This window comes from Bos taurus, chromosome 1 (assembly GCF_002263795.3).
Source record: "Bos taurus isolate L1 Dominette 01449 registration number 42190680 breed Hereford chromosome 1, ARS-UCD2.0, whole genome shotgun sequence".
In the NCBI taxonomy this organism is placed as follows: Eukaryota; Metazoa; Chordata; class Mammalia; order Artiodactyla; family Bovidae; genus Bos; species Bos taurus.
This window is the reverse complement of record NC_037328.1, coordinates 88,151,779-88,175,264: the sequence shown is the minus strand read 5'-3', so window position 1 is coordinate 88,175,264 and position 23,486 is coordinate 88,151,779. Positions and strand designations below refer to the sequence as shown.

The 23,486-nt window shown below is 37.8% G+C and overlaps 1 protein-coding gene across 5 annotated transcripts in view; it reads left to right on the top strand.

Annotated features, from left to right (window-relative positions):
* Nucleotides 1–17,197, top strand: part of KCNMB2 (potassium calcium-activated channel subfamily M regulatory beta subunit 2) — a 513,346-nt gene extending 496,149 nt beyond the window's left edge. For 4 of the 5 annotated variants that reach the window (XM_024990375.2, XM_059885347.1, XM_005201658.5 and 1 more), the window contains 2 exons: nt 1,117–1,312; nt 15,895–17,197. In XM_024990375.2, the coding sequence (XP_024846143.1) occupies nt 1,117–1,312; nt 15,895–16,179 (481 nt within the window). In that variant the 3' untranslated portion in view covers nt 16,180–17,197. The remainder of the gene's footprint in view (nt 1–1,116; nt 1,313–15,894) is intronic. The other variant, NM_001080300.1, reaches the window with a different exon arrangement.
* Nucleotides 17,198–23,486: the final 6,289 nt, after the last annotated feature.

Genomic DNA, 23,486 nt, shown 5'->3' with positions numbered 1-23,486 from the left:
GGGAGCAGTGCAGTACCACACAATGGGCCTGGGCTTTAGAGAAATACAGGACTGGGTGGAGTCACAATTTCCACCACCTAAGAGCTATGTGTCTTTGCATGCATTTGACTTCTCTGACCGTCAATTCACTCTCCTTTTTTTTTGGGGGGCGGGGGGAGGTTGTTTCTCCTTTTTTATTTATTTATTTATTTTTATTTTATTTTATTTTTAAACTTTACATAATTGTATTAGTTTTGCCAAATATCAAAATGAATCCGCCACAGGTATACATGTGTTCCACTCTCCTTTAAAAGAATTTCATATCCAACATATAAGACAAAAAAGACAATGTATGTAAAACATCAATTAGGATGAAAGGGGTACAATAACTGATGGCTCTTGGTATAATCAAAAGGTGAAGTTATCTTTTCTCCATTTTTAGGAAGACCTTAAAGAAATGCATCATTGCCCTTTCACCTATCGCACCAGACCTTAAGCCCCTCCACCCTTCCTTCATCTCTCCTCCCCTTCTCCCTTACATCTTCTCTGCCTGCAAAGTAGGCAGGCATTGTGAGGCGAGGACCAAGGCATGACAGGAAGCAGGTTACAACGTAGAAATGCAGGGTGGGTACAGGCTCTGATGTAAAAAGATGCTGCCTTACCCTTACTGGTGAATTTTATAAGGAAAAAAATCTAATTTAAATCAAGCATTGGAAAAGATGATACTATATTTGATAGAAATCATTGGAAAAGTTCTCAGATGCCAGGCAAAATTTATCTATGTTTATATTGTAGTTAGCTTGTGGCTCAGCTGGTAAAGAATCCGCCTGCAATGTGGGAGACCTGGGTTCAATCCCTGTGTTGGGAAGATCCTCTGGAGAAGGGAAAGGCTACCCACTCCAGATTCTGACCTGGACAATTCTATGGACTGTATAGTCCATCGGGTTGCAAAGAGTTGGACATGATTGAGCAACTTTCACTTTGACAAAGCTGCTCTATGCAAAGGCATACACGTTACAAGTAGGTTGTATTATAGATTTGGAAGATTCTTCAGGTCAAGGAACTGACAAGTGATCTCCTCTGCTTCCAGTTTCTGTGCCCTTAGCATCTGTGCTTACTCTTCTCCTCTCTATGTAGTGTATGGACCGAGGAGGCTCAGTGCACCTTGCTGAATGCATCCATCACAGAAACATTTAACTGCTCCTTCAGCTGTGGTCCGGACTGCTGGAAACTCTCTCAGTATCCCTGCCTACAGGTGTATGTTAACCTGACTTCTTCCGGTGAAAAGCTCCTTCTCTACCACACAGAAGAGACAATAAAAATCAATCAGAAGGTAGGAGCTTGGCACACACTGCATCTCATTCACCCTCATGTAGCTCCACACCAATTCATCTCTCTCTGTAGTTCCTCTGTGCCAGCGTTTCAAAGCAAACATGCCACTACAAAGCCGACCTTGCCTCATCCAGTCACAGAGTTCATTGCACTACTTGACCCTTGCTTGAGAAACATTTATTTTCTGTGCAAGTCATGGTCAAACCAGTCCCCATTGTGTAGCAGTGAAGGTTTAGCCTTTACATCCATTTAGAAGGGTAAACATCATATCCTTATTGATACACAAATAGATTAAATTTTTCAAAGCAAATGTGAAGCTTAATCAGAGTTATATAAGCCAAAAAAAAAAACCAAAAACCCAACAGGTATTTGTCATATACCTGGGAACCATGGAGTTAAATTGTATTTTGCTTTCCCAAGGTCATTGTCACTTAGTTCTATGGTCTTGGAGATGTAACTTAACCTCTCTGAGCCCCAGTATCTTCTTCTCTAAAAAGGTAATAACAACGACCATCTTGCAAGGTCATTGTGAGAATGAGAAGAGAGTACAGAGAGTGCCCAGCAAAGCACAGGCAAGACCTTCAATCCATGGTCACAGTATGTGTGCCTGTGCCTATTTCTTCATATATGTTAGGTTCATCGAGGCTGAATTTTCCAGCACTAATATATTCAAATGCACCTGTTAAATGTTTAGTATCTCTGCATTAAAGCTGCAAATAAAACTTGCATTTAAAAGGTCTGGGATAACCAGTAAAGTGTCAGCAGAATCAACCTGCCATTATCAATTTTAAGTTAAATACATTGTGTTTTCGATTTATGGCAGCAGTATTTTCATATGCCAAGACAACCTGATGCCATTCTCTAATAGGACAATTGGCCCTCGTCACCAGGATACAACTCTCACAACTCTAGTCTTTCTTGTAAAAACTCTACAATTATCAGCAGTTAAATGATACAGATTATATGTATTGAAAAAATTCAATAGCTGTGGAGCATGGTACTAGAACATAGGATTTGCTTTCTGATATATTAGCACAAATAAGGAAACCCTTGCCTTTTGGTTACATTAACTTAAAAGAATTCTTGCAAATATCTCTGAAGACACAAGGTCAGCTCTGATTTCATTTGTGGAAAAGAACACAAACAATACCAGTCTTAATCCTATTCTACAAATATACATAGCTAGTTCTCCCACAAAATATGTTTTTCGAGATCCCTCAAGTCAAGTTTTTAAATAAAAACTGACCTGTAATTATGGATACTTATAAAATTCTCAAATCTCCAAGAAATTGAAAATTGGCCAAAACTGAATAGACATGAAAAACTGAAACATATTTCCATTTTCTTGTCTTGATGTTTTATTAGTACAGCCCTGTGAATGCAATATGTAAGCTATAAACTGGGAGTAAAACTACCATAGAAAGTCTCCACTAAAATTTTAGAACCAGTATTTTGTCTGCCGTCAGCATGATACTAGGTCATCGTTTAGTTTATTTACCTTGTTTTTAACTGTGAGACATGCAAGAAATGACAAAGTGCAGCTTAAGCACCTATAGAGATCCTCTAAGGAATTACTATGAAAGCAAAGAAATAAAACATGTCCTGCATTGCAGGAAATCAGAACCTTACAGTTCTGATGACTAATGCCATCAGAAAGCACCTTCTCATTCATTTATTGGCATTTTGAATATCTTTTTTTGTATAATGTCTGTTCAAGTCCCTTGTTTTCTATTGAATTGATTCCATTGGATTGTTTCTTCTTAGTACTCATTATAGGAATTATTTAAATCTAGATGCAAACTTTCCTTGATTGTTGTGTTGCAAATATCTTCTCTGGATATGAAATGTCTTTTCACTCTCTCTCTTAATGATGTATTTGAATGAAAGAAATTTCTAATTTTAGTGCAACCAAATCTTGTCCTTGTCAATATTTATTTTTCTTTTCTTTTTTCCTTTCTTTCTTCTTTCTCTTCCTCTTTCTTTCTTTCCTTTTCTTTTTTTTTTTTTTTCCAATCGTTTGACTGTCCTGCTGTCTGTTTAAAAAGTCTTTACCTATCCAGAAGTCATGAAGCCATTCTCCCAAATTATCTTCTAGAAATGTTATTTTTTTTTCTTTCACATTTTGAGTACAATCTGCCTGGAATTGATTTTCATGCAAGAGTCAAGTTTCTAGATTTTCTTTTTATTCATATGGACAATCATTTGCCCAAGTCCGTTTATGAAAAGACCACCCTTTCCTCACTGGATTATTTTTATGATTCCATTTTCCCCTCGATTTTCTTGGAAGTTATCTGTTCTATTACTGTTCTTTTAGTGTTTAGTCATTACAACTTGAAATCTTGACTAATCAAGGCTATTAAAACATTTTACCTTCATTTATTCTCTTTTCAAGTTACATATTATCATTTTTATTCTATATGTACCTTAAGCCCATGTAGATATTATATTGCTTTTGTATATGCTGCTGCTGCTAAGTCGCTTCAGTTGTGTCCGACTCTGTGTGACCCCATAGACGGCAGCCCACCAGGCTCCCCCGTCCCTGGGATTCTCCAGGAAAGAACACTGGAGTGGGTTGCCATTTCCTTCTCCAGTGCATGAAAGTGAAAAGTGAAAGTGAAGTCACTCAGTCAAGTCCGACTCTTTGTGACCCCATGGACTGCAGCCCACCAGGCTCCTCCGTCCATGGGATTTTCCAGGCAAGAGTCCTGGAGGGGGTTGCTATTGCCTTCTCCAGCTTTTATATATCATAGTTATCTATTTAGATGTGTCTTCTTCATTCCTTCTTTTATCTTTGGTCTTCTGTCTGGATCATTTTTTTCTACTTCCTGAAGAACATTCTTTAATACTTAGTACAATATCTTCTCTAAAGAAATCTCTGAAAGTATTCATTTGTCTGAAAATATTTTTGTTTCATTCTCAAAGTTTCTATTCATTGAGTATATAATTCTAAGTTGGCTGTTTTTTTGTTTCTGTACATTGAAAACATTCCATTGTCTTCTGGTAAGAATTATAACTATTTGGAAATCAGCTCTCAGTCTAATTGCTACTTCTTTGAAGGTAATCTTGGTCTGGTTTAAAGATTATTTTCTCTAATTCTTCACAGTTGAACTACTATTATGTGCCAAAGTGAACATTTATTTCTATCTTGCCTGCTTAGTGTTCCAAGGGCCTCTCCTGCTGTTCCTTGATGTTCTTTGACAATTTTAGGGGGTCTTCAGTAATTATCTCATCAATATTTCCTCTGGTCTCATTCTTTCCTGCTTCTCCTTTTTAGACTCCAATGGACCATGTTAGGCATTCTCATTATATCCCCTGTATAACTTCCTGTCTCTTTAGTATTTTTCCCTCCTTTTGTCTCTCTGTGCTTCTTTCTAGATATTGACCTATCTTCTGATTTGCAATTCTTTCCTCAGCTCTGACAAATCTATCATTAAACCCATAATCCATTGAGCTCTTAATTTCTCTCACTGTATTTTTCATTTCTAGAATACCTGTTTCAATCTTATTTTACACTTTCTAGTTTTCTGCAATATTCTAATTTTTGTCTTTTAAATTCTTCAATATTAAAAGTAAAATTGTAGTTATTTTAAAGTTTATTTTGATAACTTCAAGAAATCTGAAGACCCTATGGGCCTCTTCTATTTTTTGTTTCTTGATTGTTTTCATGCTGCATTGTAATGTCTGGCTATTTTTTATTAGATGTCAGATATCATATCTGAAAAAATATTTATAAAAACAATTTTAAGCCTAGTTTGATGTCATGATCTCATCTTTTCCAAAACTTATTTCCATTTGCTTTTGCAAGGCCCCTACCTACAAATCATGATCACCTCATTCTGACTACAACAACTGAAATATTCAAGTTTGAGCTGAAGTCCCTGTGAGGACCTATCTTCTTCAGGTTGACCATCACTCCTAGGATGCTGCCTTGAACTGTCCCAACCCAAGTGAATATGGGCCCACATTTGATAGGCTGTAATAATAATTCCTACCCCTAGCTCTACAAGGCTATCAACAATTCCATCCAGCCCTCTGGGATCTCAGTCCCTTTTAGAATCAACAGACACTCCAAGGGGAAAGGTAACACCAAACAGTAGGCTCACCTTCTTGGCCCAGTGATTCTTCACTCTCTGGTTAGCTGTCCTCTGCCTTTAATTAGAAGTATAATACGTACATTGAAAATACAGTTACTACCATGTCAAAAGGTCACTAAACCATGATCTTAAGGTAGCATGAGAAACATAAAGAATATTCCTGGGGAGGAAATTAAAATATTCCCCATCTTCACCTTTCCTGCCTATTACTATTCCCCAAACTCACCAAAAATAGTAACCTTTCCTATAGTTACCAAGGAATGGGCATGGTTTTACTGATACATAAAGCACACTACTGAAAATGTTTGATTTGAGACAACAGGAGGCAAAGAGCTATCAGTCAAGCTTTCTGCTTCTTTATAGAATGAGATTCAAAAGGATTTTATTTTTAAATTTTCACACTCTCTCATATATTCTTTTTCTTTAGCTTTTAAGCCCAGTGACCAACCTCTTGTCACTAGTACAACTGAAGCTGCTTAAGCTGATAAGCTGGCATGCTCTGGTGGAGCAACTGACTGACTAACAATCTCTAGGAGCTGCAAGAAGGTTCAAGGGCCCCTGCCTCTTCTGGCAACGAGGCTGCCACTGGGATCATAAACAGTGGCTGAGTATTGATTCACTGTGGTTGTCAAACTTCTCAATGCTGATCTCCTTTGAGAGGTTAAAACTTTGTTTACCTACCAGGGATCCCCCAAAGTGCCCATCTGATTTAAGAGAATATTTCAAATGAATTTTTGTGCAAAACCAGAAAATATATCCATTTTTGATATGTAGTATAATACTATATGGGCTTCCCAGGTGGCACTAGTGGTAAAGAATCCACCTGCCAATGCAGGAGACGTAAGAGACGGGGATTCTATCCCTGGGTCAGGAAGATCCCATGGAGAAGGAAATGGCAACCCACTCCAGTATTCTTGCTGGGAAATCCCATGGACAGAGGAGCCTGGAGGGCTACTTTAGGGTCCATAGGGTTGCAAAGAGTCAGACACAACTGAAGCAGCTTAGCACACACACAAGCACAATACCATATTTTATACATATATCTATATATATATGTATATAATATAATTATAATAAGGAAGACAGCTATTCTGAGTGGAGAATAACTTTATGAATTAGCCAATTATTTAAAGCTCCAAACTCAACATCACCCCTCATTTTGTCACCCACTCTGAAGCCTTCTGGTTTCCCCACATGCAGAGAGTATACATATTTGGACCAGAATTTTTCAACCTCAGGACTACTAACATCTAGGGTGGAATATTACTTTGCTGTCTCTGAGAGAAGGGTGGAGACCTGATTTGTAGGTTGTAGGACGTTTAGCAGCATTCCTGGCTTTTACCCGCTAGAAGACTAGTATCATCCTCCTCCATGTGTGACAACTAAAACTCTCCAAACAGTGCCAGAACCACTGTTTTCAATTTCGTTTAGCTTTTATCTTGAATGCTGGGAGATTCTAAAATTTTAATCAAAGCTTGTAAGCACTGAGTTCCTCTGCACAGCATTTAGTAGGATAAGGATAAAAGGGAAGAAAATAAAGTGAGGTTGAGAATCTAAATGAGAGAAAAAGAGGGACCCACATTTATTAAGTGTCTATCATATACTATGTGCCAGCACTATGCTGAGAACTTTACAAAAATCATCTTATTTAATCCTAACTAAAACCCTACTCCTAAAGTAATAATAGCCATATTTTATCAAGAGCTTACAATATGCCAGGCACTGTATAAGGCTAAATATTTTATATGAACTCACTTGTTAAATGCAGCAGCAATCCCACATATTAGATACCACTACTATCATCACTTCACAAAATGAAGGTGAACTCAGAAAATGAAATAATTTTCGCAAAGTCACACATTCACAACTTAGGTCTAAATTAAAACTAAATCTCTTTACCTCAACATGATATCTCTTAAAAAGCAAAACAGCACATTCTCTTGAGAGAGTACAGATAAGAGCTTTAAAAATTATAAATTCTATGAAATATTTACCCTTCTGATGGTATATTTTAGTGAATAGGTGAGAATCCACGCCATCCCATCATATGTCAAGAGGTGTTTAGGATCAGGTAAAAGGCCATGAGCAAGGAATAGAACTATCTGTGTTCCACAGGGACAAAATTGTATATTCAACACCAGTTTACACAGAATGGATATTAGACAGATGTGCACCCTGCAAAGAGAGGGGGGAAATGTACCTGGAATTTTGACATACAACATCCCCATAATTAGGACCTTAAACTTAGGAATATTTATTGGATATTTGCTGAAACTGCCTGTGTATCATAGATTCAGAAATGATTCTGTGATTGACCAAATTTAGTCACTACTCACCAAAAGTGAATTGTTGCACAGCTAAGGGCATCTTTATGCAGAAATGGAGGGAAGAATGTTACCACAAACAGCTTGCACTGAGCATCAAGAAGAAAAACCTGGAAAATGAACCTAATTCTTTCCATTGCTGAGAAACAGGACCAGGGTGAAGGGCAAGGTCAGACTTGATATCTGACTTTCTCAAGGCCTAATTGGACACATCATGGACCTGAATGCTCCCCGGTTCAATCTACTGTGGTTCCTGACTAATCCTGAGGCTCCACATGGCTCCTATTTCATTAGTGAATTTCCTGGGTCTTTTAAGCTTCCCATCTACTCCACATCAAGCAGAAATGCCATAACAAATGTGAAAGCCCTGGGAAACACAGAAAAGGAAAACCTCTCTTGAGGGACCTGTGTCTCAATGCTGCAGGAAACCATATCACATAGCAGACTGTGAATACTGTTTTCCTCTCCTCTGTGAAACATTTCAAACAGTCCCACTTGCCAAAATCAAGCAGATACTACAAATGCAAACTTAAACTCTACACTAGATTTTGTGAGATTCACTTTTTTAAAAGTCTCAAACGGGAATGAAAATAACATCCCAGTTTACTCTCTCATCTCCTCTGTCCATCACTAGCGTTCAAAGAACTCAAAAGTTCCGAATATCCCTGTGGGCTAGAGTGCTCCAAGACAGACAGTTGGGCATCTCTACATCCTTTTAACGTAGGGATTATGTCCCCTTCTCCAGCACAGAACACAAAGCCTGGCACACCATGTATGCTTAATAAACATGTATACAGCACTCATTGTTTGAGAACACTGAAGAAGTCCTATCTGACATCAGAACCAAGAATATTTATGTTTCACACGAGCAATACTTTTGTGTATATCTCATAGACATTGTGAACTAGCATGCCATAGATACCACAGAGTTCTGAGAGCAAATTTGTGGCCCACCTCAGTGAAGTGTAGAGTCTCCCTTAGTGGCTCAGAGGGTAAAGAGTCTGCCTGCAATGCAAGAGACCCAGGTTCAATCCCTGGGCTGTGAAGATCCCTTGGAGAAGGCAATGTCTACCCACTCCAGTATTCTTGCCTGGAGAATTTGATGGATGGAGGAGCCTGGTGGCCTACAGTCCATGGGATCCAAAAGAGACAGAGACGACTGAATGACTTTCACTTTCACGTCCCTTTCTGCAAAGTGTAGAGTTTTTACTGAGAGCCTTTTCAGCCTCATTGCTGTCCCATTTCATTCCTCCCAGCTTTGTCCTATTTCTCTCTAATGATCTGTTTCAAATTGCTGATGTTTTTCATGCCTATGCCCAGCATGCAACCTGGTACTTTAGAGGTACTCAAAAAGTATTCATTAGATTTCATTAAACTTAACTCCTCTCTGAAATAAGACACTGCCTTTTTAATAAAAGAACAAATGGAGAACAAACCCTTTCCCTTAGGTGATCTTGAGAATTGACAGCTCCCTTCCTACTGTCATAAAGGAAAGGAGGCTGACCAGTGAGGTTGTCCAGCCAAACATCCCCCTCTTACTGCCCACACTCATCCCCATGGCTTTTATTTTTGGGTTGAAGGCCTGTCACTTTTTGCTTCACACTTGCCTAGTGAAGCATGTCTAAGCAAACACCCAACAGGTACTGTCTCAAAACTTCTGTCCATCACAAGAATAAAAATAACTCTATCCATGTGAAAGATTCTGGAAGGGAGGCTAAGAAACAAAAACTTTCAGTTCTTTTCCAAAGAACGGGAGAGGAGATGCAGTTGCTGGATCTTTGTTGGAAGGGAAAGGACAGTCAGAAGAAGGTGACAGGACCCAGGTTTCCTCAGCTGGAAGACGAAAGGTCATGCTGTGGGGCCATCTCTGTATTTTCAATACTAAAGAGAATTTAAGAGATCGGGGAAAGTACAAAAGTTTATTAACAGAATTCAGGATTGAGAAGAAAGATATGAGTCTAAATCTTCCCCGAATGGCTGCCTCAGAGTTTTGCTAGGTTTCTATAGTCGTAGTGTTAGTTGCTCAGTTGTTTCCAACTCTTTGCAATCCCATGGACTGTAGCCCAACAGGCTCCTCTTTCCATCAAATTCTCTAGGCAAGAATACTGGAGTGCGTATCTGTTCCCTTCTCCAGGGGACTTTCCCATCCAAGGGATCAAACCCAGGTCTCTTGGCATTGCTTGAAACTTCTTCACCACGTAAGCTATGAGGGAAGCCCCTCTGTAGTCATATGTTAGGCACAAAAGAAGGGCCTATAGCCATGTTAAAGGAAAAAAAGAAAAAGAAAGAAAGAAAGAAAATATATATATATAAACAAATTTTAAGTGGTGTGCAAGTGTCTTCAGTTCAGTTCAGTTGCTCAGTCATGTCTGACTCTTCGCAGCCCCATGGACTGCAGCACGCCAGGCCTCTCTGCCCATCACCAACTCCAGAGTTTACTCAACTCATGCCCATTGAGTTGGTGATGCCATCCAACCATCTCATCCTCTGTTGTCCCCTTCTCCTCCTGCCCCCAATCCCTCCCAGCATCAGAGTCCTTTCCAATGAGTCAACTCCTCGCATGAGGTAGCCAAAGTACTGGAGCTTCAGCTTTAGCATCATTCCTTCCAAAGAAATCCCAGGACCTATTTCCTTTAGAATGGAGTGGTTGGATCTCCTTGCAGTCAAAAGGACTCTCAAGAGTCTTCCCCAACAACACAGTTCAAAAGCATCAATTCTTCGGTGCTCAGCTTTCTTCACAGTCCAACTCTCACATCCATACATGACTACTGGAAAAACCATAGCCTTGACTAGATGGACATTTGTTGGCAAAGCAATGTCTCTGCTTTTGAATATGCTATCTAGGTTGGTCATAACTTTCCTTCCAAGGAGTAAGTGTCTTTTAATTTCATGGCTGCAATCACCATCTGCAGTGATTTTGGAGCCCCAAAAAATAAAGTCTGACACTGCTTCCACTGTTTCCCCATCTATTTCCCATGAAGTGATGGCACCAGCTCAACTGGAATTCCATCACCTCCACTAGCTTTGTTTGTAGTGATGCTTTCTAAGACCCACTTGACTTCACATTCCAGGATATTTGGCTCTAGGTGAGTGATCACACTATCGTGATTATCTGGGTCGTGAAGATCTATTTTGTACAGTTCTTCTGTGTATTCTTGCCACCTCTTCTTAATATCTTCTGCTTCTGTTAGGTCCCTACCATTTCTGTCCTTTATTGAGCCCATCTTTGCATGAAATGTTCCCTTGGTATCTTTAATTTTCTTGAAGAGATCTCTAGTCTTTCCCATTCTGTTGTTTTCCTCTATTTCTTTGCATTGATCACTGAGGAAGGCTTTCTTATCTCTTCTTACTATTCTTGGGACCTCTGCATTCAGATGCTTATATCTTTCCTTTTCTCCTTTGCTTTTCACTTCTCTTCCTTTCACAGCTATTTGTAAGGCCTCCCCAGACAGCCATTTTGCTTTTTTGCATTTCTTTTCCATGGGGATGGTCTTGATCCCTGTCTCCTGTACAATGTCACGAACCTCCGTCCATAGTTCATCAGGCACTCTATCAGATCTAGTCCCTTAAATCTATTTCTCACTTCCACTGTATAATCATAAGGGATTTGATTTAGGTCATACCTGAATGGTCTAGTGGTTTTCCCTACTTTCTTCAATATAAGTCTGAATTTGGCAATAAGGAGTTCATGCGGTAGTTTGAGCATTCTTTGGCATTGCCTTTCTTTGGGATGGAATGAAAACTGACTTTTTCCAGTCCTGCGGCCACTGCTGAGTTTTCCAAATTTGCTAGCATATTGAGTGCAGCACTTTCACAGCATCATCTTTCAGGATTTGAAATAGCTCTACTGGGATTCCATCACCTCCACTAGCTTTGTTTATAGTGATGCTTCCTAAGGCCCACTTGACTTTACATTCTAGGATGTCTGGCTCTAGATGAGTGATCACACCATCATGATTATCTGGGTCATGAAGATCTTTTTTGTATAGTTCTTCTGTGTATTCTGCAAGTGTCTTATATATAAAATTATTATTCCTATGTTCCTTTATGTTATGTATCATGCACTCTAAAATAAAATTTTTCCTAGACCACACTTTCCATCAAAAAAGAATGATTTAAGAACTCCAGGATTTTTATCTTTTCAATCTACATTACATTTTTCCAACTAAGCGTAGATCACTTACTCAAATTTTCATTTGTTGAAATGCATTCTACATACTCCAAACTAATCACATAAATGATGAAATCATAAGATCACTAAATCCTTACCCCAAATTCATACCAGTCTTAGAAACAAACACATGGCTATACTTTGAAGCAGAAATCTAGAATCCTAATGTAGGGTGTAGCATAACATCAGATCTCTTTGGACACAAAAACAAGGAACACGTGACAAGAGTTACCAAACAAGTCTGTTCCTGTACTCATTTTACCATCCTTAAAGTTTTTGTTCTTTAGTATGGAGCATGTAGTTAAAGACTTTATAGATCATACAAACAAATGGGACATTTCAATAAAAAATTTATTAGTAAAAACTTATTGAGCCTTTATGCATGTTCATAATTTAACCCTCACACACCCCTGCCAGGAAGCCTCCTGGCATCAATATATACAATTATTAATTATATATAACATTAATTAATTATATATAACATTAATAGCTTAATATATATATTATATATATAATATAACCATATTATATATACTAAGAAGTTGATTCTGAGGAATCAACAAGCCAAGTAACTTGGTTATAGAAAAACAGTAACACAGTAACCAGATCTCCTGATGACATATCAGGGGCTTGTTATACTACCTCATACATTCACAAGCACAAAATGTCTCACCAATAATAAAAGCAAATGCATTATTGACATATGGTAGAATTTCCAGGGATAATATTAGTCTAGTGTGAGGCAATTTATGTGTGTTGAAAGGTGGAGAGTAGCATGGTTAGAAAAAGCTAAAAGCACAAGAGCAGAGGAATCTTTTCTCCACTAATAATGTGGAGCTGCATTTCTAAGTGCCACTGGCCATGAGGACCCACATCCAACCATATGGGACACGCCTCATCTGGCTAGTCCAAACACATGCATTTGAGACCTTGATGACTTCAAACTTTAATAAAGCAACTTCTCTATTACAGCCTTGCTAAATGGTCTCAAAAATAATTTATATCTCATTGTATCTGGAAGAATCTTATGTAGTGACAAAATTATTGTCATTGGCTGATAAACATTTATCCAAATAAATTTTAAAGTCAAATCAATTCACAAGAGCATAAGAAATGAAAAAAAACTCTATTTTTAATGGAATGCCATTTTTATTGAAATCATTTCAATAACTTAGTACTGTTAGCCACTAAAACTACTACTATAAACTCTCTTGGTGCCAAAATATAAAGAAGCCTGATGCATTTATATTCTAAAGTGGCTCATTTTTAATTCAACCACAAATGTCTTTAAATTTTTTTTAACGCTTTCCGAATCAAAGCATTAAAAAAAATTACAGACATGATCTGGGCAGCTCTAAAGAAGGAAAAATATAAAGGTATCCCCTTATTATTTTAAACCCTTTTGATCCATAAAGCATCCAACTGGTAGAAAATTTGTTTCACAGCAGTCATAGGCCAATTTTTATACCAAGTTATAACTCGCTGAGAAATTCTGCTTTCTTGGGGACACTTTCAGACCCTTAATGTTGTGCTAGCACCAGGTCTCTGCAGTACTCACATTTATGAGTGTACTCACATTTATTCTTAGCTGATTAAATCTGAAATTATCAACCAGCCCTTGTATGAGAACATTAAGCCTTGTTTACAATGAATATCAGTATACACATTCTCCTTTCTTAACTAATTGCAGAATCTTCCTGATGTTTATAGAGAAATAATCTATTATTGCACAGTAAAAAAATTGAGGTGCCAGAATACCCACTAAATGGGGGGAAAGTGAAAGTGAAAGTGAAGTTGCTCAGAGCGTGTCGACTCTTTGTGACCCCATGGACTGTAGCCTACCAGGCTCCTCCCTCCATGGGATTCTCCAGGTAAGAGTACTGGAGTGGGTTGCCATTTCCTTCTCCAGGGGATCTATCCCGACCCAGGGATCGAACCCAGGTCTCCCGCATTCCAGGAAGATGCTTTAACTTCTGAGCCACCAGGGAATCGGGGAAAAGAGTCATTCAAACATACTCCATTAGCAAAACTCATTCCATTTCTTTTATATTTCCTTTCCGTGAATATACAAGTCTAAATTGGTGTCTGGAATTCCAGAATCCTGCCCCAAAGCTTCCATCAGTGTCCCTCGAAGTTCACCAACAGCTCATCTCATCTGTGTCTCTTTTTACAGTCCTATGAGTTGTGTACAGTACTGTACAATCCTAGGAGTGCCAGTGACACTGTAAAAGTCATGTTGTCAATATTTAAATCACATCTTATAAACTGGTAATATCAGTAAGATATATGGGGTTTTTTTTTTTCATGAATTCAGTGTAGTATGACAATTTTCAACAGAGAATAACAGTGTTTTAATGATGCAGCATAGTTTTCTAATTCACATTAAAATAACCAGTTCATCAGCAATCTTGTCACTCACCATCTTAATTCAGATAAATCAATTAAATTAACCATTTGATAATGCGTATAACAATGAATAGGAATTTTTTTCCTATTGGGAGGCAATAAAAACCCTTTTTTACCATAAAGAGGGTAAAGACTTAACTAAGGCCCACGTATGTCCCAGAGAAGTGACTTAAATCACTTTTTTCCTAACTTTTTTAAAAAAATAGATTCATTATTATATCAGTTTTTTCACTGCTCATTTACAGACCAAGGAAGAGGGTCACCTAGATTTCATCTCCTCAAAGACTGCTTTTTTTTTTTTTAATTGGAGTATAGTTGATTTACAGTGTTGTATTACTTTCTGTTGTATGGTAAAGTGAATGAGTTATACATGTATCTACTCTTTTTTAAGGTTCTTTTCCGAATACATCCTTATAGAGTATTGAGTAGAGTTCCCTGTGCTATATAGTAGGTCCTTATAAGTTATCTGTTTTCTATATAGTAGTGTATATATTTCAGTCCCCATGGTTTCCTACATCTGTAACTTTGTTTCTGTTTTATAAATCAGTTCGTTTATACAATTTTTTAGATTCCACATATAAGCAATATCATACAATATTTGTCCTTCTCTGACTTATTTCACTCAGTATGCTTTTTAATTTAGGAAAATATATGCAAAAACATATCTATAAATAATAAGAAAAACTACAAAGTTCCTTAATTCCATCTGTACCCAGAGAAGAGGGAGAAAGAGGAGAAAGAGAAAGAACAGGAAGAGGGAAAAGAGGGGGAAAATATCATTGGGAGGGGACAGGGCAGAAAAGGGAAAGAGAGATACAAAGAAAGAAATCAAAGGATATAAATACGTAGGAAAAAAAGAGAGGCATATAGAAGAGAGACAGCAAGAATGATAATAGGTGAAAAGATCAAAGAAAAGATATTTTAAATTCTTAGATGAGTGCTAGTTTAAGAGTAAATTGAATTAATTCTGCTTTATTTGTCCGTGCTTTATGGAAAAATTTACTTTGTCAGTGCTAACTAGGAATGAACTATTTATCACAGCTCTTCAACTATTCAATATCCCTACACTTTCCAAGATTCGTTTTTAGCAACTCATCAGGGGTATAGTTGTCTTCTTGGCCAAGGTGATTTGACTGCAAATAATCAAGCCAAGCCAAAAAAGACAAAAGTAAACTACTTTCCCTGAGAGAACTGGCAGCTTTTGATATTACATGGACAGTTGTGGACAGATATGACGAAAGGCTGACATTCTATTCTGTGGAAAAGTATATTCAATGGAGAATAACACCATGCTTAGCTGTGGCAAAATGAATCCACTTGAGTTATTTGATTTTAATCAATATTTAAACTATATGAATGAGCTATCAAAGTACATCTTGGTCAAATACCTTAAAGCATTGTTTTAATCAGTGTGTGAGTTCTCAGAGTTTCTGGAGACACTAGTTTGAATATATATTTTTTTTTAAAAATCATGCTTATTTCACAGATCATTAAGTTGGCCTCTACACCCCTCCTCGTACCAGATACACACACACACACACACACACACACAGTATTTTCTGGTGACAGTTTATCTCATTTTCCACAGTGCTCCTATATACCTAAGTGTGGAAAAAATTTTGAAGAATCCATGTCCCTGGTGAATGTTGTCATGGAAAACTTCAGGAAGTACCAACACTTCTCCTGCTACTCTGACCCGGAAGGAAACCAGAAGAGTGTCATCCTAACCAAACTCTACAGTTCCAACGTGCTGTTCCATTCACTCTTTTGGCCAACATGCATGATGGCTGGGGGCGTGGCAATTGTTGCCATGGTGAAACTCACACAGTATCTTTCCCTGCTCTGTGAAAGGATCCAGCGGATCAACAGATAAAATCAAAGTGGATGAGATCATTTTCTTTAAAGCTCAAATACTGTTTTCTTTCATTCTTCACCAAAGAACCTTAAGTTTGTAATGTGTAGTCTGTTATGAGTTCTTTAATATATTCTTATACGTAGAGCAATAATGCAAAAGCTGTTCTATATGCAAACATGATGTCTTTATTATTCAGGAAAAGAAATAACTGTTTTTTGTTGGTTGGGTTTTTTCTTAATCTTGGTTCAATGCTGGAACTAGTACTTCCTTCTCTCCTTCTGCCAAAATCGGGCTCAGTTATTTATTTGCCAAGCTTCATGGAGGAACATAGGCAATATCAATGGGACAAGATCTGTGCTCAGAGTTGTCAGATCTCTTGATATTTCTGCAATATTTTTTGTCATTCATTGTTTACTAAAGCTGCAGCCAAAAATATTTTTTCTTTCCTTACTCTAAACTGAGCCCTGTAGCAAGCGAAGGGACCAGATTTCCTAACTAAAGGATGTTGTGCGTTTTCTTTGTATTTCTACCATATCACTGTAAAGAAGAGGGGATTCCCAGCAGCTATTTTTTTCTTTTATTACTTTGTACTCATAACTTTAGATTTTTTAACTGATTTCCAAAAAATAAGCTGTTTTCATTAACCAATTCTATAATCTCTTCCTGTGATTTAATAGAAAATGAACAGAGCCCTTTTCCATGTAAGACCCTGCTACTGTGTGAGAAGCTAACATTTACCAGGAGTTTCATTACCTGTGAACTGACAATGTTGAATACAATCCAGGAAAGTCTATGTTACTAAGATATTTGTGTGAAAATCTTTATTCCATTTCAATTGAACTGTTAGAATTAAGATCTTACTTGCTGGTCAAGACTGGTGGACTGGTTTCAATGGATAAATCTATCATGGCAAATTAACATGTTAGAATGTTGCTTTTGAGAATTCATGTTTAAATTAATGAGTATGTAGTCTCTCTTTCTGACAAGTATACCCCACTGGGATTTTAAAATTATAGCAGAGAATATTTGTCTCATCTACATGCTTTACTTTTCTATTTACAATTCTCTTTTTTTGTTGTTAGGTTTTATACACAATTTTTCCCTAACACACACTTGGACTGAATAACAGATTTAAAGGAAGCTTTTGTTCACACTGCCATTCACATTGTGTTTGGAGTCTGGAGGGGGAAGGAAAATGAGGAACTGGTTTTAGACAAAAACATTCCATCTTTTATTTAACATCAATATCAGAAGAAGAAGAACAAACATCTGTCTTTCTCATCTATATTTAAGTACCTTTTTATATATAAGTACCTTTTATAATCAAGGTTTTCTAGGTATTGCAGAATTTTACAAATCATATGTGTGGAATGAATAGTGAAACTAACCTGATGAAATAGAAAGGATTCTGTGATATTGTAATTCTTAGTTTGATTTTCAAAAACAAATCCATAGGGTATAATCAGGACTGCAAATGTGTAACTAAAACTTTTTTAAAAAATCCATTACATTGGAAAGATTTCACTACCTCTTGCATTCTAAGTTGATAAGCCCAAGGTAGTCCAAAAACCTATGATTCACTATTTTTAAAGTTATTTTGGCTTCCCTGATGACTCAGCAGTAAAGAATCTACCTGCAATGCAGAAGACCTGGGTTCAAACCCTGGATTCGGAAGATCCCCTGGAGAAGGAATGGCAACCCACTCCAGTATTCTTGCCTGGGAAATCCCACGGTCAGAGAAGCCCCTAGTGGGCTATATGTGACCCATGGGATCACAAAGAGTCAGACACGACTGAGCGATTGAGCAAAGAGATTATAAAGAACATTCCCTTTTTAACTCTCAAACACATACACATGATATTATAAATACTTGGAAAATACGATGGAAAACTCAATTCTGAGTTCATCTTAAAAACTTAATTCTGACGATAATAGAGAAATCTTTGTGACTACAGAGCTAAAAATTTGTAACCTTTAATGTATCTTGGGCTCCCTTCAAGTGATCCAAGAGTGAAACACATGCAAGTAAAATTATTAGGTGAGTTAATTTTTCTTTCCCTCTGAGATTTTTATTAAAAATTCCCAACTGATGTATCAGATAAGATTGTAGAAATCTCAAAATAATGACACCCAGAAGAAGTTAACTAGTGCCTTCTTGAATCCCAATAAAGAAACAACCTCTTGGAGTAACTTAAATATATACAAAACTAAATACTCATTATTAAATGAGAAAGAACTGAGGCTAATAATGTTTTAAATGCTTTGCATGTGTTAAATAACTTAATCTTTATAACAATCCAATTAAGGGAGCACTATTATTATCCCATCCTACAGATGAGAATGTTGAAGCACAGAGATATTTTAAGTAACTTCCCCAACAGATACTAGGATGAGAAGTGAGAAAATACCTAGCTTGTAGCTTTTGAATTGTGGCAATCATTCCCGTGGCTTTGGAGTTTTTCAGATAACACTCACAAAGTTTGGAAGGGAAGCAGGACTGAGCAGACAATTTTTAAGCTGAACCTGTTCTATCCTTTCACATTTGCAGCAACTATAAGGAATACTACAAAGTATACCATTGACTTCTCTCTTAAGAATTAATTTATAATCTACTGGAAGGGTCAAGATAATAGATACCAAAAAAAAGCAGAAAACAGGTCTTTAATCCACATCAGTGTGGATAATATTAATACCTACAGAGGGTTGGTATGAAGCTTAACCAAGGAAGGTATAAATTAAATGCTTAGCACTGTATATAATATATAATAGATGCCTGCTGCTGCTGCTAAGTCGCTTCAGTCGTGTCCAACTCTGTGCGACCCCATAGACGGCAGCCCACCAGGCTCCCCCGTCCCTGGGATTCTCCAGGCAAGAACACTGGAGTGGGTTGCCATTTCCTTCTCCAGTGCATAAAAGTGAAAAGTGAAAGTGAAGTCGCTCAGTCGTGTCTGACTCCCAGCGACCCCATAGACTACAGCCCCCCAGGCTCCTCTGTCCATGGGATTTTCCAGGCAAGAGTACTGGAGTGGGGTACCATTGCCTTCTCTGATAATAGAAGCCTACCAAATGGCAATTATTACTATTAATAGTAAAATGAAGAAGTCATTTAACAGTATAACCTTTAGTAGTATATGGTCTCTTGAAGTTGTTGTTGTTGTTGTTCAGTCGCTAAGTTGTATCCATCTCTTTGCAACCCCATGAACTGCAGCACACCAGGCTTCCCTGTCCTTCACTATCTCCCTGAGTTTGCTCAAACTCATGTCCATTGAGTCAGTGATACCATTCAACCATCTCATCCTCTGTCGTCCCCTTCTCCTCTTGCCCTCAATCTTTCCCAGCATCAGAGTCTTTTCCAATGAGTCAGCTCTTTGCATCAGATGACCAAAGTATTGGAGCTTCAGCTTCAGCACCAGTCCTTCCAATGAATATTTAGGGTTGATTTCCTTTAGGATTGACTGGCGTTAGACTCGCTTAAAATGTCATTATGCCCAAAACTCACACTAACACATAATCCTTAGCAGGGATTCTAATCCTTAGCAGGGATCATCTAGCAATAGGGACAGTTACTACTTGAATCCTATCAGAAATGAGATAGGTTACCAGGTAATAAGACAATGCTAAATGTTCTTCTGATAACTTTTTGAAATCTGCCTCCCTGTATCTACTCACTAAATCCACCCAAAACCAGATCAACACTGCTATAACTAACTTATTCTACTAGTATTCTTTTATTTAAAAATGGAGGGAGGGTAGGAAAGAGCAACTTCCATTTGCTTAGAATATAAGATCATGGAAAATAATTCAGCCAGAATTAGGACATAAATAAAAATTTATAAATGTAGCATAAATGACATCAATTTTAAAAGGTTAATAATATAATCATTAGAACCTAAGCAATCACAAATGACTTAAATTGATAAGCTAGTCAAACCCTTTAATGTCCATGTGAATATTATTCTTACAATGCCTCTCACGTATGAATAGGCCTTCTGAAAATTAGCACTATCTGAAATTTTACATTATGTCCTTATTCAACTGTGTGACAACCAAACTAAGTTATCTAAGTAACCAGATTACTTAGGAGAATAGATGTTTTCCTAACAAAATGTTGCTACAATTGCACCATGGGTTCATCTTGGCTAGGGTGTCATTCTCCAGTGCAATGCCAAGGAATTGAAAGGAAATGTCAATCTCTGCAGTTTTGATAATGACTTTATGAGCAAGTGTTTCATTTAGGTAGGAAAAGAAGTTGTTCTCTCAAACAATACAATCATTTAATTAGGGCTTCCAGACCTATTCTTTAGCCAAGTTCTAAAACAAATTTAATCCCCAAACTCTTGCAAGTTGTAATATGACATGTTTCCAACATAGTATGAGATCTGACCGTAGAGGAAGTTTCAAGGTCCTCTGCACAATCCCACCAGCTATTAGCACAATTAGTAGTACCAGAAATTTTTGTAGGTAGAAGTCACAATGTCTCTTCATAAAAATCTCTCCCTCACACTACCTCTGCCTCTCACTATTTGGCTCCCTCTCTTTCTCTCTCCCCACTTCCCCTATTCTCTTAGCTCTATTTCTTCTCTTGTTAAATCTCTGTACACAGCAAAGATGACCCCCTGCAATTACATGTTCACAAAATCCCTTGTGGTTATAATCAAAAAAGGAGAAACATACTCAAATTTTACTTCACAATTTTTCTATGAATCTTCCAGTTATGTCATAAATTGTTTTTAATCCTAATTTTCACTCAATGAGAGATACGGGAATATTTTGGCTTCTATCTGAAAGGTTCTCTTAGGGGCAACTGATATCATCCTAAGAGGAAAGAATTAACAGGAAAAATAAACTAGTTTAAAAGAAAGGATATGGGGAAAGGATATTTGGAATTAGAAAAGCTAATGTAAGCAACTATCACTATTCATCAGTTACTAAAGAATGTCTCTGTGTTTTTCTTAAGGGCCTTATGCTTCGGGGCTGATGAATACCCATTTAGACTAGCACAGATTCTGTTGCCCCATTTATTCCTTGTTTTGGAATAAATTCATTCAAGGAGCATATGAAGAGACACAGAGACAGGTTCTCCCTACCCCTTGGGTTTCTCACACATCATAACATTTAAGCTAACAGTTCCTTTTCAGACCGTGCAGTGAGAGAGCTGGTCACAGAGACATCAACAGGAAGCTTCACTCACCATCTGCAATACTATGGTGAATTCAACATCTAGACATTCATATAATACCCTCAGCTTAGGTCCGCCCCAATTCATCTACCTCCTCCATTAGAGTGTCATCAAAGCTCAGCTGTTTTATTTGCTGTGCTAAAAACCCAGCAGTTTGTGAGGCAGCTGCAAGCCCTGACACTTAGCTCCTTCCCATGGTGAGCAAACAAACACACTGTCCTGCTGCCATCCTTGAGCATGACAGAGGCATCATTTCAAAACAATGAACAGTGTCTGTTTCCAACCAAAAGCATTCAGCTGCTGTGGCCGACATTTAACAATGCTAAGAAGAAAGCCACGTTCAGATTAGGGACTCAGACTTACATGTAAAATATACTCTTTCCTTTCCAACAATTGTGACAGACACAGAATTTGGTGCAATTGCTACACTTAGGTCCATTTCTAGAAAGTCATAATCAGCTGGGAAATTTCAACTTCCTAGAAAAAGAGAGCACCCTAAATACAGCTTGGGCAACTGTTGATGGACATCTCAGGAGCCAGGTCCAGCTCAGCCAGTCAAGGCCACTCAGAGCAAACCAGTTTTGTGTTGTGTGCACGCTCAGTCACTTCAGTCGTGTCTGACTCTTTGCGACTCTATGGACTGTAGCCCACCAGGCTCCTTTGTCCATGGGATTTCCCAGGTAAGAATACTGGAGTGGGTTGCCATGCCTTCTCCAAGGAATCTTCCCAATCCAGGGGTTAAAACCACATCTCCTACATCTCCTGCACTGGCAGGGGAGTTCTCTATCTGGGAAGCCACATGGGTTTTGTGTTAACACCAACCAAAATAAAAAAGCCTTCCAATTCTCAATTTCTTTGAAAATGTCATGATATCTGACTGAATAAATAACACTTTGAATACTAACAAACCCTCAAGTTATCCTGGCAAACATCCAAAACTATTTAGAAGATTCTTCTTGGTATTTGTGAGAAGTCCCATGTCCAAATCATCCAACAGTGGAAATTAGCAACTCTCTCCGCTTTTAAGAATGAAGTATTTTAATAGTTGAATAGCTTCAGAAACTGCCAGCATTTACCACTAAACTCAATTAAAAAAAAAAAAAAACCCATGGAGATTGGAACAAAGGGGCCCTTTGAAAGATCAGGTAGAGCCAGCAATTTACTTTACCTCTGATATCAGTGTAGCTTGTGATCCCTGAAGAGCAGCCACTGGGCAAACTACAACCTACCTTCACATGGGCATTCCTCCCATTTCCATTTCCATTTTGTGGAAAGTAGGAAATCAAACCCAGACCAGCCCTGACACTGACAGGCATCAAGGCCTGCTAAAAGGAAGGGGTTCTCATTCAACAATAGCATATAGACCAGCGTGATGTTCTGCCTTTACTTAGGAAAATTTACATCCCAAGACATAGGGATGTTACAGCCAAGTTTGCTGCTGTAAATGACTGGGATCATGGAGTGAAATGACCTTTAAGTCTGTTTCTCATTGTCATCCCCACACCTCTTATGCTTCAGCCATCTAATCAATGTTCATCCCTAAGTTTCCAAATTCTTTCACACCTCTGGGCTTTTGCATTTACTGTCTCCTCTGTCTGAGACTCCCCTCTCTGATCTCTCTTCTTTCTATCCATCTGGCTAACTAATAATCACTCTTCAAGATTTATCTCAAACTTCATCTGTACCAGGTGATTCAAGCCCAAGGTAGGTGCTTATCGTCTATGCTTCAATAACATCACACTGCACCCCTCTATAAAAACAATTATCATACCACATGATAGTTGTAGTTTATTTTTCTATTACCTCTAAAAGATTCTTGAAGACATGGATTTATTTTATTCATCTTCATTTTGAGTGTATATTCTCAGCCTCTAGTCTAATATAATTCCTGGCATATAGGAGGGTGCAATAAATGTCACTTAAATGAATAAACAATTAACTGAATTATTGTTGAATAATAAAAAGTAGGCAAATTAAGCAGATTTCTCTGTATTGTGACTTGAAAATCTTCCCATCAAAAAAAAAACAAAAAAAAACAAAAAACCTGAAGAGCCACTACTAGAAATCAGTATGTTTAACTGCAGATTCTTGTGACCTGGCAATAAAATTGCAGATGGCTCTGAACAACGTTGTCTTTCTCAAAAAT